We start from the raw sequence: 16,966 nt of genomic DNA, 5'->3' as shown, positions 1-16,966 counted from the left end.
AATTACAAAAAATGAATATTTTATAGAAATTTCAATAGATATATGGAGATGGTAGATCACCCACAGATCTATGACACAATTAGTCTTTATGGGTAGATTACACCAAAAATAGAAATTTTTTTTTGTTATTTTATTTTATTTTTGGATTTTATTTAAAATATTACATAGATCTATTTAAAGCACAAAAAACATATAGGATTATCAACACAAGGAGAGTATATCAATCTATGTACAATCATTTTCAAGCATCAAAACAAAAAACAAATACAAAATATAATAATATATTATCAAATAAGTTGAAAAATAAATAAAAAATCGTAAGTCTCGGATGTTCTTTTTGGGTTTTTTAAAGATCTTACAACCAAAGAATGTGTAGGGATGATTTGGTGAGCTTGGGAGAGAAATAAGGCTTTAAGATAGAGAGAGAGTTAGAAGCCTTTTTTTTTCTTAAAAGTTTTTAATTTGTTTTTTGGCTACAGAAAAATCTTACTATATCCATCGATCAACCCTGATACGTGGATGGCACGATGAAAAGAAATGATACAAATGATTTTCTAGCGTTTCCCGTGCCAACCCCTTAAAGGTACAATACGTATCGACCGATATGGACCATTATGTTGTGAATTGCGCAGATGTGTACTTAGATGATAGAAAAGAAAAAAAAAATGTCACTAAAACTGATTTGTTAGGAATGACAATTTTCTCCATCCCCAACGAACATCTGACTTCCCCGACCTAGTGGGGATTGTTTGGTGGGGCAAGGACAAAGATGGGATTAATAGGGATCCCCGATCGGGGTCGGGGTTACCCCACCCAACCCCGATCATAAATATATTAAATATATATTATTATATATAAGATATTATTTATATTATATATATTAAAATATTTTTAAAATATTGTTTATATATTAAAATTTTTATTTATTTTAAGGAAATTTATTTTTCAAAAGATATAGTTAACTAAAAAATTTCGGGGATTCGAGTCCCCACAAAGAACCCATCCCTGTTGGGGATCAGGGATGGATGACAACTTTTATCACCGACTGGGATCAAGGTTGGGAATGGGGATTTATTTCAAAATTGGGGTCAAGAACAAAAAATATGATCCCCGCCCTAAACTTGCCCCGTTGCCATTCCTATTTGTTGTAAGCTAGGTAATTTCACCCTTGGGTTCTCCTGCACTTCCATTCATATAGATAAGGGGTCGATTGGAACCTAGTCCGGCAACATGTGGCATAAAATAGGTTGGACCCAAATCACATATACAACCATGTCGCGGTTTTGGACCAACATGAGGATGTCAACGTGTCAATTTGATGATGTCTATGCAACAGATCCAAGAGGTGTAAAGTATGCAATGCCAGGCCAACATGGCACAACTTTGTGGGTCGGACCATGCCAGTAGACGGGCCCAAGAGGGTTGTGCCTGTCTGGCCTGGAACACTTAAAAGATGAGGCCCAAGGCATGAGCCCAGGTGGGCCTAGGCCAGGCCAGGTCAAGTCGTGGGCTGGGCTATGAGAGGCATATTTAAAAAAATGAAAAATATAATGAAAATTTTAAAATAAATTAACAAGATAAACAAGAAATTAAAATTTTAATATATACAACTGTTTATATATAAAATAATAAAATAAAACATCCGACCTAAATTTTATGTGAATCTACACTAAGGCTCAGTTTGTAAGGAGTAATACAAATTTATAGAATAGAAAACCTTACATTTTATATTATTTTATATGTATTTATACTGTACATATTTATATTTATACTCCTTCAAAACTGAGCCTGAGTCTTCACACAAAATCTAGTATGGGTATTGACCCACATTATATGCCCTTGTGGTTGGACAGCCCTGACAAGGAACTATGGTAAGGATACAAAGGTTGTTTAAACAATCTAACATTAAATCAACTAGATTGTTTAATTTAAACCGGACATGGAATCTAGCGTATCACTTCAATGCACTGTTTTTAAAATCGGACTGGACCGGATGGTCAGACTGGAAAAATTGGAAACCGGTCACTTGATCAGTTCCGTTTTCCTCCAAAACCGTTTTTTCCTCAAAACCGTTGATTTTGGTCAGCAAACCGTTGAACTGGTCGGTCAATTGTTCGAATTGTTCGAACGGTTTTGACCGTTTTCCAATATTTTAATTTTTTGTCAGAATGAACCGGCTGTTCAGGTTAAACGATCAGACCGTTCAAACCAGTAACTGGACCCCTGACCGGTTTAATCACCGGTTCATTTTTAAAAACCATACCTCAGGTAGGAGGACATCTATCCTTTTATTTTTACGCCAAGTACAAAGAATTTTGTCATCATAAAAATACATATGCATTTGTACTCGTTCCAAACTGAGCCTTCAATGTAAAAATGAGAAGAATACAAATTTTGGTTCACTTTTACTTCATGTTATACTTTTCTTTGCTTCACGTTTTATTTTACTTCATCTTCAATGAGAACACATAAAAATAAAGCACAAGTTGAAAAAAAAAAAAAAACCAAATCAGAATTTGCATTCCCATACTTCTGGAAATAAACCAGTTCTTAATGGTAACTTACTAAGGAGGCGTTGGGAAGCTTTAATGGAGGGTTTGAGAAAGGGTTAAGGTCACAGTAGGACAAAGCTCATGCCAATGATGAAAGCTCTCCAGATGGCGTATTGGGTCTTCCTTATTTAGAGAGGAAGACCTCCCAAGTCTTAACAAAATAGAAAATTATGTGGTGCAAAGGATACTTTCTTCTAAATAGAAAGCCATCTTTAATGTTATGTTTTGTTTGAAGAAAAAGGTAGGAAAAGATAGGGAAAAGAAGAAAAAGGTTCATGTATTGAGGGGGCTAGGTTTGTGCTGCGATGCGTTGTGGATACTTGAATATTCAAGTGTTTACGGCGCAATGTTCGTGGGACCCAAATCCATGTGCTTACAACTTATACTTCGCTCCTGGTGTACTAAAATACTACAGGAGTACAGAGTAAAATATAAAAACCTCCCCTGAGCTTTTTGACAATCATAAAAATCTCATCTGCACTTTCATTTTAACAAAAACCTCTCTTTCACTTTTGAAAAATTCTAGCTCCCATCCATCATTATCCCAGTCAAAAAACATTGGCTTAATGTATTAGTTCATGAGAATACCCATTTTACCCTTATGTCTATCAATTCAGGAGATTTATTAAGGGTTCATTTGGTGTGTCCTTTTGTGTGGTCTTTCGGCTGTTTACAAGTTGGGCATACTGATTTGACCTTAAAAGTCACCAAACTGCCATCGATTCTTTATTTGGCAGCAACAAATACCTTACAGAACTTTTTGGAATGGGCACAACTATCTTTTATGTTGTAGGTTACTATAATTTTTTGTGCCATGGTCTAATTTTTCATTCTAAAAAGAATAAATCCTATGACAAGAATTTTGTAACCTAACATTCATGTTATTCATTCTTGCCCAAAATGGATAAGAATTGAAAAAATGAGGGTCACAACAGCAAACCAAACATGGCCTAAGTGTGCTACCTTATTCATGATGGGAGTGTGAATATATGCCAAGAGGTCGAGTAGAGTCCTCCAGGGGAGATCTAATACTTACCAGAGCATCCCCTCCAGTGCAAATATTTTGTAGCTAACGATCTTCACAAACTTAGGAGATTCAAGATGAGTTAAAGGCTCAGTTTGGAAGGAATACAAATACAAATATGTATAATACAAATACATATAAACTAATACAAAATACAAGGTTTTGTGCTCTACATATTTGTATCTATACTCCTTCCAAATGGAGCCAAATCTTCAATTTTTACTTGCAAACATATTGGGACTTTGATAGCATGTGCAAACAGGAAGGCTCCATTGTGGCCACTAACAATCCCAACATCAGTGAGAAAAGTTGGCAGAAAAAACCAGTTAAAGAAAGTCCAATGTAGATGATAACATGTGCAAATAGAAAGGCGATCACTAGTAACAATCCCAACATGTAGTACCAACCGGCAATTAGACCTGTTCATGGACCGGGTTCGGGCTTAGTTATTGCCAAAACTTGAATGGGCCTGCTAAATCCAGACCTCAAAACCTGGCCCATGATCAGGTTTACTAGTAATTGGGCATCTAAGGAATAGATGCTGAACAGATTCCTCCTCATTACATAGGACACATGTAGTGTCAATCGAACACCCCTACGCCTTGTGAATACACTTTCAAATAAACACCTAAAGCTAGATAATATAAAGGTTGAATAATATTTTATTTAGGGGAAATCTCTCAAACTACTCTTAAGTTTTAGAAAATGGACTAAAGCTACCCCTATTATTATGCAAAACCTCTTAAAATACCCAAGTATTTTTGACAATTGACCAACTCTATCCTACCGCTAAGATGCCATCACATTCCGTCCGCATGTGATTGCAATGACTATTATAACTTTTTTAAAATCCAAATTTGCGCTTTTGTGGTTGAGAATTCCCCAATTATTTATATGTTTTATTTTATAAACATAAGAAAATAAAAATCATCTCATAACTTGAAGTTCACAACTTTCTATCACCCAATCTTTTCCCAAAAACGTTTTGCTTCCACCCTTTTCAAAACCCTTCCACCTTCTCAATGGTTTGGGTTGGTGAGAATCGCTTGTGGGTTAATGGTTTGTGATGATGCACAATCCGGCCGATCTTAGCTGTCAACGATCTTGCCTCTGAACTGAGTGGCAGGGACCTGAAACGGAAGGAGAAGAGAAGCTCCGAAGCTCAAGTTAGTCTTTCAAAGGCAAGATAGACCAGATAGCGCAAAAGTTAGCATACCTCGTTCCTAGGGGGTAGGAGCCTTTTATAACCACCTCGCGCACTCACTTCCAGGCTTCCATCAGATCGGGCATGATTACTTCTGAATCCCTGCCAGTTCGGATGTCATTTCCTCTGGCCGGACAGAACCGCCACTACTCCTTTTGTCGGAGCCGTCTCTGCGGCTAGTAATGACGGTTGCAGGTGGCGGTAGCAGGAGGCCGTTTGAAGTGCAGCTGTTAGGCGTCAGATCCCAAATCAGTCAGGTGCGTCGCCCTTGGATACGGACGTCCTTGGTGTCAAGTACATTTGGTCAGCCTGGTGTTTCGGAAGCGAAGTGTCGGAGTGGCGAGCGAGGTGTCTTGAGTTCGGTTTGGGGAGTGTTTCGAGCTGCCATGGGCCAGCTCGGGTCACGGCTTTGTGAGGCTTGGGGCCCAGTATAGTTTGCGCTCCTTGCAGGGAGCTCGGGTTCTCAGTAGGGAGCTCGCTCTTAATAGGGGGCTCGGACTCCCAGTAGGGAGTTCGCTCTTAATAAGGAGCTCGGACTCACTAGGGAGCTCGCTCTTAATAGGGAGCTCGGGTTCTTATTAGGGAGCTCAGACCCTTAATAGGGAGCTCGCTCTTAATAGGGAGCTCGGGTTCTTATTAGGGAGCTCGCTCTTAATAGGGAGCTCGGATTCCCAGTAGGGAGCTCAGACTCTTGGTAGGGAGCTCGGACTCCTAGCAGAGTGGTCTGGAGTTCGGGCTCAATAGTGAGCTTGGACTTGCTTTCGATGTTCGCTTCGGGCGCTCTACTGTCCTGAGTCGTTTGCCTTTGCCACGTGTCAGGCGATTGCGAGGTCGGGCCAAATTTCCCTTCATCAGTTTGGATTGGAAATGATCATCAAAACTAATTCAGTGGGGTGTTTAACTTCTTCAATTCTTTCTTTGTTCGGTCATCAAAACTAACCAAGAAACCACCGCCTGTAATAGACCCAGTCCCTCAAATCCAAAAAGAAGATAAAAAAGTGGAAATTTTTCCCCCAACGACACTCCATCTCTGATTTTCAAGTGATCAGATGAGCTCCAAAACAAGTTTATCTGAGACTCTACAATTCCAATCCTTCCTCCACCTAATATTGAGAAACCCCCAAGAAGGTATCGGGTAGGAGAAGAATAATAGGTATCATCAAGGGTTTGTCACACCTAGAAATGAAACCCATTAGTTAATTGGAGAATGCATCTTGTTCAGGGTTGTCAATGGACAGGTTTTGGGTTGGAATCTGTCCAAATTAACATCAATTTGGATCGATTGGATAGACCAACAAATATTGAATTGGATCAGTCTAGACTTAATGGTCTAAAGTGTTAATGGGGTTGGACTGGATCTGATTCATCCGTAATGGATTTATATTGGGGTGGATTGGATTGAGCCAATATCTGGTCCATTGATAGAATATAAGAAAACAAGTGTCAATGGACCAGGTTTGGATTGAAACTTGAAATCGTCCAAAATAGTTCAAAGTATTTATCAAATTGGATTGGACCTGATCCATTTGTAATAGACTCATATTGGATCAGATCAGATTGAACCAAATTCCGTCCAATTAACACTCTTACCTTGCATAGCAAAATCGACATGAAAAGTTGTCAGGGTACAAAGTTGCACCACTGAATCAAGAAAGATTATTATTCGTTTTTTTCTCAACGTGCATGGAATACCATAAACAGGGGCTATGACAATGATGAACCACAAGTGATGCAGAAATGAATGATGACCATGAAACCAGAAAAACATAAACAAGTAGAGAGGGATGGTAATATTTTAGGGACACTGCTCTTGAAAACAATGTTGGAGACGATGACAATGGACGAAACTTGATAGCCTTGTTCCTTGCAGACAAAGAGTTCAATAGCTGAATCCTCTACCAGGTCCAAAGGATTTCTTCAAGCAATTAGAGTATGTAGAAATGGAGAGGTCCTGGAGATCAACCAAAGACGATAACTATAGTGGTTCTAAAGCCACTTATTAACATAGTCAATATTAAATAATGCATGTTTGGACTTGGGGAGCACGTCGGTGCCTTTGAATTTCGATAGATGGATGACACAATTTGCTATTTGAATCTGAAATGTGAAATATGGTTGGATATCAGAGAAACCTTGTATAGAACGAAAACTAAAAAAAGTAATATTATAAATATGTTGGTCGTTTGTACTTTGTAGGGTTGTAGTGACTGAGAGATGGGGCGAGGAAGAAAGAGGGAGAGAGAGATTGAGGATGGGGAGTCGTTAGAAAAGGCATGGTATGCATTTGTAAATTTGAGGAATAATAAAGGATAAAATAGATATTTTAATATTTTTGTCAATATTTGGCCTGTCAATTGTCAAAAAAAAACTTAAAACTGTATTTGGTTTGAAGGAAAAAGTAGGTAAAGGAAAGGAAAGGTAAGAAACCCATACAAGGTTTGTAAAAGGTTTCTCTACCTTTCCCCTTCTTTCACTACTTTTTCCTTTAAACCAAAATAACTTAAGGGTATTTTAAGAGATTTTGTAAATAATAAGGGTAGATTTAGTCTATTTTGTTAAATTTAGGAATAGTTTAAAAGATTTTTCCTTTAGTTTACTCGTGTGAATAGTTAAGGTAATTGTAGGGGTGCAAGTCAGACGGGTTAGGTTGGGGTTATGGTCAACTCAGGCCTGACTTTAGAATTTGAGATTAAGGCCCGAGCCCGGACCGAACCCAAAGTCAAGTCTGATCTTCCCAACCCAAGCCCAACCTGCACTATAATTTGGGTACACTTGGGTTGGGCTCAGGTTGGTCATTAAATTCGCTCTAAAATTATATATACATTTATGTAAATATATATACAAATGTGTAATATGTATGTATATATATATATATATATATATGTGTGTGTGTGTGTGTGTGTGTGTAAATGTGTATAACCAGGCTAGGTTCGAGTTATCTAAGTACAAAGCCTGGGCCCGATCCAAAAAAAAAAGACTACTTGAGCCCGAATCTAACCAGAAGACCGAAAATCCAAGCCCAGCCCATGTAAAATTTTGGGCTTGGGCTAGGTCCGCCCAACACGTTAAAAATTTTAGACATAGGGCCATTTGATTACAGCTAAAATGAGTAGTGAACTGAAAAACTTGTCGCTTTAAATTTTAGTAAATAAATTTTTAAGAAGGTTCTGGGCTTCTTAATGGCTGAATCAGAAATTAGGAGACGTAGGATCAAATCCATAGAGCTGCAGGCTCCCAGGAGCAGGGTTGTCAATGGACCAGTTTTGGGTTGGACTCCGTCCAAACCAAAATCCATTTGGATGGATTGGATGGACCAATAAGACATATTGAATTTGGATGGACTGGACGGACCAATATGACATATTGGATTGGACCTGGTCTGTCCATAATAAATTTATATTAGATTGAGCCAATATCTGGTCCATTGATATGTCAATGGACCAGGTTTGAGTTGAAACGAATCTAAATTAATGGTAATTTGAATAGACTGGACAGTCTCTGGAGACCGGTCTAAAATGATCCAAAATATTCATTGGACTGGATTGAATCAAAGTCTATTTGTAATGGATTGATATTAGACAGAACCGGATTGAACCAAATCCACTCCAATTGACACCACAAGAGTATGGTCATGGACCTCACGTGTACTTTCTTCTTAAAATCACAAAAAAGAAAAAAAAAAGGATATGGTTTGTTTATACATATAAAAAAGGTCTTAGTATTTGACGTAAACCCTAGGGAAGGTGTAAGGTAGTTAACCCTACGGTCCCTACCTAAAAGAGACCCTTTATAAGACTAAGCTAGGGCATTTTTTTTTTTTTCTGATTTTTCAAATAGAGTAGCATGGGTGGGGGGGTCAAACCATCTTTCTAGATTTGAATAAAGTAATAACGCCTAGGCAACATAGAAAAACGAAAACAAACAATAAAGATGGAATCATTATACTATAATCAAACTTGAAGTTGGTTTGAAGAACATTGCTTAGCCAAATACGGTGCCAACAACCAAAACGGCCTCCAAAAGTTTTGCTTTCCGTACTTCTCATAAATAATTCATTTTGCTGACATTGGTCTTATAACATCAACATTGAATTGTTAATTTGAAATGTGTCTAAGGGGCTTTCATTTTATATTTTATAGGGCAATATATAAAAATCTCCCCCCTAGATTTCTGACAATCATAAATAAATCTCCTGTATTTTTATTTTTATTTTTATTTTAACCCTCATCTCCCTTGTAGTTTTGAAAAATCATGCAACTCCTTCACTGATATAACGCATTTGTTTTTCCAAGTTACCAATTTTACACTTTTCCATCTTGTTTAACTCAGCCATGTGATTGATGTGAGGTGGATCTATGATCTGTAGATGAGCTAACCGTTAATAGGAATAGTCTTTTGGGTTGGATGCTATGTTTCAAGTTGGCAATCTGTTAATCTTTAGTAGTCTCTCACCTAGGTATGCACCCACTATGGTAGCAGAGTTGGGTACCAAGCTAAGAGACTAATGATCAACCATTGAACTAATCTTACTGTAAGATGCAAACCTCTACAGTAGTTTGTAAAATGCTCGAGGATCGATCAAGTTAACTTGTGTTTTGAATTTCCATGAGGTTGGGAAGTGTATGGGTAGTGAAACAAGATGGTACCCAGCCTCTACTTGCTTGGAGTTTACATCATTTGATTCATTTCTTAGGTTTTGTGTTGTTCTCATGGTTGAGAATGCAAATGCGGGTAACGTTCGTCCACGGGAGAAAGCAGGTAAGGTTCACCCACCAGAAAGTTCAGAGAATGTAGATAGTTCGTCGGAGATTTCAGTGGGAACTTCATCTATCATACAAACCATATGTTTCAGGGGTGGAGAAGTTTAAAGTTTAAACAGAACTGGGAGAGAAGTCTGATCGAGATAATTCATACAGGTTAAAGGTATTCTCGTGATATATTCATACCTCAATGGAGATGGAGATAGAATTAGCATTTCGAAGAAAAAATGCACTGCATCAGAAGAGAGATAACTGCATGATTGTTAAATTACAATGGAGGTATTTGTTGAAGTGAAGATATAAGAGAGGTTTTTATGATTGTCAGAAACTTTTGGAGGTTTTTATATCTTACCCCTTTTTTAAACCTCTTTTCTGTATAAAATGGTAAACATTAACGGTGAATTAAGAGTGGAAACAGATGAAAATTCGGAAAACCCACATCAACATTTAGAATGCCAGTTGAGTACCTAAAAGCTAAAACATGAAACTACTCCGACTCTGAGTAGCTTATCCGAAACAGTAGCACGTTGAAAATGCAGAAATCCCACATCAACATTCCGAGTGTTAGTTGAGTAACTACAACATGAAGATACTCTGAGTAGTTTATCTGGTACAAGAATAATAAACATGAGCTACTTCACGGTGAAAATCCAAAAATCCCACATCAATATTTGGAATGCCAGTACAGAACAGGGATATTTGAGTTTAGATTTAAGGGCCCTTTGTTTTTCTGGATTTTGAGAGGGAGGAAATTCCCATTTATCAAGTTACTCATATTCTTTTTCCACATTTATGTGGGTCATAAAAAAAAAAATATTTTACCTACCTATCTCCCAAATGGGTAATTAATTTTTGAACGTGAGAAAAAGTTGACAATACTTTGATAGTTTTCTATAATGGCTTTTTTATGACTAAAAATGATCACTATCTTATTTACCTAAAAAATAAAAGAATATCAAAATAATGTATTTGTCTGATAAATATTTCCAAAAAAATAAATACTTGGATAAGTGCATATTAGTAACTTCCCACAAAGTGGAGCCTAATAGGAAAAGCATTGTAAGTATATTCAACAAACACTTAATAAATGTTTTGTCAATTGTAGTAAAAATTGTTTTCAATTTATTTTTAAGGATAGGCTAGAGGTAGAGGTATTTTAAAGAATAGGTGTCAAAAAAATTTCTGCTTGATGATCACTATGAGTATCTACCTGATTGGGACTGATGTTCAATATAAAGGGCTTCTGTGTAATAACTCAAACCCAAACATTAAAAACCCTCACAAATGAGACCTCTTAATTTGATTTTAAATCCAATTATTCATCAGATGCAAGTCGTAAGTTGTAACATCCAAATCCAAAATAATAATGATGATGTGTCAATTAGAATTCCAGATTCTGTTGACAGCCCCAAGTCTAGAACCGACATCCATGCAGGCATGCACACACACCAACTGCAGAAGGTCCGAATTTGTGCAATCCCCGCACACTCGAGCAAACGATAAGTTCATTCAAGTCGATGACTCGGCTCAAATCAAAATTTCAAGTTCTGTGGCGTTCGATGACAAGACAAGCACGTTGAGAGTTGCACCGACATGTCGGAGACTGGTTAAAACTTGGAATGCTCATCTCCTGCGAGCTGCATACGCCAATGCGCAAGGATTTCCAGATTGCTTTTGCTCTTTGTTTATACAGAGAGGCCTTCAACTGGCTGTATTTCTTCTTTTCCTTGGCAAACAACAAAATTCATGTTTTACAGGTTTGGTGTTGTGATAATATTACAGATCCTATGTACAAAATTACATGAATTCTTTTTGAATCAAATACACCATATCACTCTTTCACCCTACTGAGGAACATGCTTCCCATGATCAACCAAGGAAAGACGACACTGCAGCATCCTGGGGTTCAGCTATCCGGGCAGTATCAGCTATCTTCAGGGCAACAGTTGCTTTGTATACAGCCAAGTCAGCAATATCCATGAGCATCTGCGCTTTTTGGCGCTTCGCTACTGCAACCTCCAATGATCTTCTTGCAGAGCCTTCTGCTTCGTGGACTCTGCGAATGGCCGCCATGGTATCATGTTCTGCAGCTAAGGCTGTAGATCAACATAAATTGAGTTGAGTCAGACACAAATAAATGCTCGTTTGTGTTCACCAATATGTATCAATGCATGTTCTTCAACCACCTATTGACCAGAAACACAAACACTGGATATGCAAATCAGGCAAATTGCATATGTTTGATTATTTCATTGTTTACCAAACCCAAGCAGCACTATCTGTGGGTATTTTACAAACATTGCATAGAAAATCTTATGCAAATGGAGCTCCAGATTTTATTTCTTCCCTTTTTCTGTGGTCAAGTAGCAAATAAATTACAAATTTGGTCATCAGAAATTTACCTTGTAAATAACTTGGCTGCTTTCCTCTTCCAAATTGTTTACTAGCCTGTCGCTTGAATGATCTTTTCTTACGGATAAGGGGCTTTGGAACCACTTGGGCTCTCCTTGGCGATTGAAACTGTATCAGAAAGGATCATAATTCAGCATAAGAATCAGATGCCTAACAACCATATATCCAAATTCATGATACACCAAAGTTAACACCCATCATATCCAGAAAGCACATAAACTTGCCACAGTAATAATAATGAACCACAGGGCTGTCACATCAAGAATATGGTTTCAAGTTATTAAAATCAGAAAAAAAAAAAAAATTAACACTTGGCCATCGACACACCCAGATATTTTCCAGATCTTGTTCTCTGATTTTATTTTCCTCTCTAACCTGAACAGGGCATTCCATACATCCTATGAGCCTATTCTCATTCACTCCTGTGAAAACATTGGCACTCAAATCATATTTATGCTGCCAAATGAGTTCAAACTAGCAGTCGACCCTTAATTTGGATTCGAGATTTATGATGTTTTACCAGAGGAAACATGGGTAGAGAAAAAAATATGCAGGGTCACATGAGTGTACAGTCCACAATCTGAGACACATGGAATTGAAATTTCCAGCGGACTTGAAATCAGAGAAACATTAATAATGGCTAGTATTAAAATGGGGTTTTTATAAATTCCTCCACCTCATAAATTTTTATGGGTTTGTACAGCTAGGTGCAGTGTCACTGTCAGGTGGGGGAATCTATCACAATTCAAGGGAGTACTGTAGCATAGGTGGGGGTTTGGGAATAATACATCAGGAAACCAATAAAAATATGTGAGGGGGAGTAAACCATAAATTTCCTTAAAATAAAAGGTGAGCAATCACCACAGGAACAACTTCTGTGCTTATTCACAATATCTAAGAACGCAAAAGGTTGGGCGGCCAGCAAAATGCCAAATTTAGCTCAAAGTTCATCTTTTGAAAACTCACTCTGTCATTTAATGATACTTCATTAAAAACCTGATATTTTGATGACATCAATTTTTTACCAATGAAATTCAAATTTTCTCATTGAACATTCAGTTTCTTTTGTTTTCTCACAGTACACAATCTTCATGCTATAACTGATAATATGATGGAAACTTGTAAAGCATGAGCTCCATTCACATTGCGTAACTCATACTTGTTATTTGCCCAGAAAGAATGAAAAAAAAAATGCATCCATATGTTCAATGTACAATACACCAAAAGAAGATTCAAGCCACAAAGAAATGATCAGAAAAACAAAGAAACACCAGCAACTTGGAACATTCTGTATGAGTTACAAGGTACAAGAGAAGGGAAGACTTCAAATGAAGAAAATTCCAAGAAAATAGGCTTCCTGAAAGATATAACCAATGTTTTAAAACGCAAAGGCAACGTGAGGCATTCACTACCTAGAGGCATGAGGCATAGTTCAGAACATACGAGGCATAAGCCTCCCGAACACAAGGATGTGTAAGCCTCAGAGGTGTCAGCACCTCTGGCATACCCTCATGGCGTTTTGCGGGCACCTCGCCTAGAGGCGCGCCTCTATGCATAAGCCTCCCACACCTTTTAAAACATTGAATATAACCAGTAATATAAGTTCAATCATGATTCACAAGTATAAAATACAGAGACAATGGTTTTTATCAATTCTTGATTTCCACAGCCTCAACCACCAAAGGAAAAGAAAGCTGCTGACCACAGTTTAATAACAAAAGCCCCCATATCATGTGAACATACCAAAACAAGATGGAAAAAAGTTGTACATATGCAACCAAAGTTAAACAGTATGGCACTTATACCTGGAAAACCCTAAGCAAGGCTGAACGTCTCTGCTTCCTCTTTTTGAGCCAGTAATCATGAACTCTTGCCAACATGTCCCTCCTCCCCAAAGATGAACAGAGGTCAACATTTTTGTTCTCATCAGAGATATCATCTGGACTACAATACGCAGCCTTTTCAAATGCATCAACTATTTTCTCAAAATTCTCTACCGAGATACAGTCAGTACTACCATCCTCTCCATCACAAAAATCTCTGTTAAGTTCATTTAGCCACTTCTCATCATCAGACTCAATGTCATAATTTGGAACCTTCTTTGTCAAAGCTCTTGTTACTTCAAGATCATCTGTTGTGATGTAAGTATCACCTCGCACAAAGGGCACATACTTGTCGTCCTCATACCCTTCAACTTCAAGTACCCCAGGCACAGGGATAGTCTTAACAGAACCAGCCTGGACATTCCGATCATAGCATTCCTTGTAAAGTTCTTTGAATATAAACCAATCTCTTCTATCAGAAAATTCTAGTTTCCAGCCATTTTCTCCTGCCCAAATCATGGCCTGGGTGAAACGATTAGAAGTGCTGGGTCTCATCACTTTCTGTGCTTTGTGGAAATATCTCAACGATCCTTGTGTCTTAACAACTAATAACCATTTGTTGGGCGTTGAGCACTCTAATGTAACCTTAGCCCCTTCGTGCCTATAGCATTTATCTGATTCAATAACCAAGACATTGGCACTACAAACAATGGAATCCATGTTCTGCCTAACTTCTTCCAAGGTAGATTTCAGTTCCTTGATATTTTCTCCTAGAGGCCTCCTCTGTTTGCGACTGTACATGGGAGAAGACAACGAAGTGTAATCATCTCTGATGCTAAGTAAATCTGCACCTACGCCACTAGAAGAATCGTGCAGATCCACCAGTGACGAATTTTTAGCTCTTGCTCTCAGACTACTCCTCCTCTTATGAGCGACACGATTACTCACCCTGTATCTACTCGATACACTACGGCAAGATGACACAGGAGCTCTAACAATGGGATCCACCTCACTTCTCTGTGTAGAAGTATTTTTTGGGTCCACAATTTTGCTGGTATCAAGATCTATCTCGGCACGATTGAACGAATGAGACTTCTTTTCTTCAATAAACCTTCGTGGGTTTGTGCAGAAATGCATCACATATTGAAGAAGAACATCGGGAAGATAAGCAGATCTAAGAAACATTTTGGAATGCAAAGACATAAAGGGGAATGGAATTGCAGAAAAATCAACAGAGAACAGAGGTATAAACTGTTGAGCCCCAAAAATTTTGCATAACCCAAACGAAGACAGACCATTATTCCATCCATTTCTGCCATAAAGAGCCTGAAAACAGAAAAAGATAGAAACTACAGTGAGACAACGAGATGAATGAAATCTAACCATAAACAATAATTACAAAAACAGAAAGCAGAAATGCATTTATTCCGGCAACCATGAAGCCTGCTTACATGCAAGAAATGGATGCCTCGACGAGAAAATACTGTGGCAATTGGCTTCAAGCACATAAATGCAGCAACCCTCGACAGTCCTAGCCTGGCCCGCATCATGTAGCTCAGAAGCGAGTAAAGAAAACATGCAAACTGTCGAGAATTGCTGCAAGAGGAATCAACAACCACCAAAAGCAATCCCTGACGGAGAAACCCATCTAGTGACGACACTTGCCGCGAATGTACATGTGGAGCAAGATTTCCCGCCAGAACGTACTTCGTAGAATTATGTGATAATCTCGATGAACCAGTTAAGGACACCTTCGACCTCTTTCTTCGTTGCTTCCGGACGAAGGAAATCCCGTACATTCGGTCGCCGGAGAGCTTCTCTGCTCTGCCCATGTCCAATCTCCGGCGCTTTCGATAGTAAACAACCCCGTACATCCTATCTACACTCTCGTCAACAATCGGAACTGCAGAGACTGCACCAACAGACTCCACCGGCCCCATATCGCCGGACAAAGCCATTGCAGTCGCCCCACTGCTTTGAACAACCTCGCGCCAGCCATTGTCCTTGCAGCATGCAACGTCGTCCGCATCGCCGGAATTATCCAGTAGCCGGAACCACTCGTCCCCTTCCGAGCCCCTGCCCAGCTTCGGCTTCTCGGATTCCGACCACAACCGCTTCCCCGACCGTAGGACCCTGGCCCCATCATCCTTCACAATCGATTTCGGCACAAAAACCCTGGTGGACCTCCTCATACCGACGGAAGGCATGGGCGGAAGGCTCCTGATAAAGCGAACCCCCAAATCAACTCTATGGAACACAGATTCAGATACTTCTAAACATACTCCCCTGATTCCCCTGATCCCAGCAACACCAAACCATCAACCCAAGATTCAACTTTTTCAACACTCCGGCACTCTTCTCCCAAGACCCACCACACAAAACAAAAAAGAACCAAAAATCAACAATACCCAAGAAGATTACCTGAAATTTCCGCCATTAAAGCATCTAAAAAAACTCAAACATCCACCCCTGACCCTGAGACCTCTTCTTCCCCTCTCATGGCAGACCAAAACATCAAAACCTATCAATTTCGATCATCCTCTTCAATCTCCGGTTTCCTCCTCAACAAATCTATCGAATACGAACAGTTAAAAGACGATTCACGTATTTCTTGCTGCAGGGAGTGAGACAGAGGAGGACTCACAGAGGCTGCTGTGCTGGGCTGCACGTACGAACTATCTAGGGTTTTAAGGAAAAATAAAACGCTTGTACCCGAACACCGACTTACCACGACCATCGGATGAAAATTCGAGGGCTGATGATGATGGTCGATGCCTTCAAGACCGGTGGTTTTCCGCTCGAGAGGAAGATTTTAAATGAGAGCGGATATTTTAGAGTCGCAATTTTTTGAAAAGACGAAAATAGCACCATGTATGACCACAGCAACAACAGGGAGAGTCTGGGTAGATTGGGAATTTGAACATTAAAGGAGGAAATTTTTGTCCTTTAAATCCAAATACGGCATCTGAGGTTACAAACTGGTCTCCACTTTTCCATTTTTCCAGTAATTTCGGAGAGGGAGAGATTTTACCCGGGAGTGAACAGTTATTATTTCTAGCAACTCTCGAAGAAGAAATCAAAGCTTACGTCAGCATAAAGGCCGTTACTTTGCGGGGTTTTTACGGAAATGCCATTTTTGTTAAATATTCCATTTTGATATTGTCTTTATATTTCAATTAATTATATTATTC

The 16,966-nt window shown here is 38.8% G+C and overlaps 1 protein-coding gene across 1 annotated transcript; it reads right to left on the bottom strand.

The window, feature by feature from the left end:
* Positions 1-11,220: 11,220 nt before the first annotated feature.
* LOC104587561 (uncharacterized) lies at positions 11,221-16,441 on the bottom strand. The gene is made up of 4 exons (XM_010245224.3): positions 15,227-16,441; positions 13,758-15,101; positions 11,943-12,060; positions 11,221-11,636 (listed from the first exon to the last, which is right to left on the bottom strand). The coding sequence occupies exons 1-4, from the start codon at positions 15,980-15,982 to the stop codon at positions 11,410-11,412; spliced, it is 2,445 nt and encodes an 814-aa protein (XP_010243526.1). The 5' UTR covers positions 15,983-16,441; the 3' UTR covers positions 11,221-11,409.
* Between the last annotated feature and the right edge of the window lie 525 nt (positions 16,442-16,966).

Source organism: Nelumbo nucifera, chromosome 5 (assembly GCF_055504915.1).
Source record: "Nelumbo nucifera cultivar China Antique chromosome 5, China Antique-T2T, whole genome shotgun sequence".
In the NCBI taxonomy this organism is placed as follows: domain Eukaryota; kingdom Viridiplantae; phylum Streptophyta; class Magnoliopsida; order Proteales; family Nelumbonaceae; genus Nelumbo; species Nelumbo nucifera.
The sequence above is the reverse complement of the archived record's forward strand: the minus strand, read 5'-3'. Positions and strand labels throughout refer to the sequence as shown.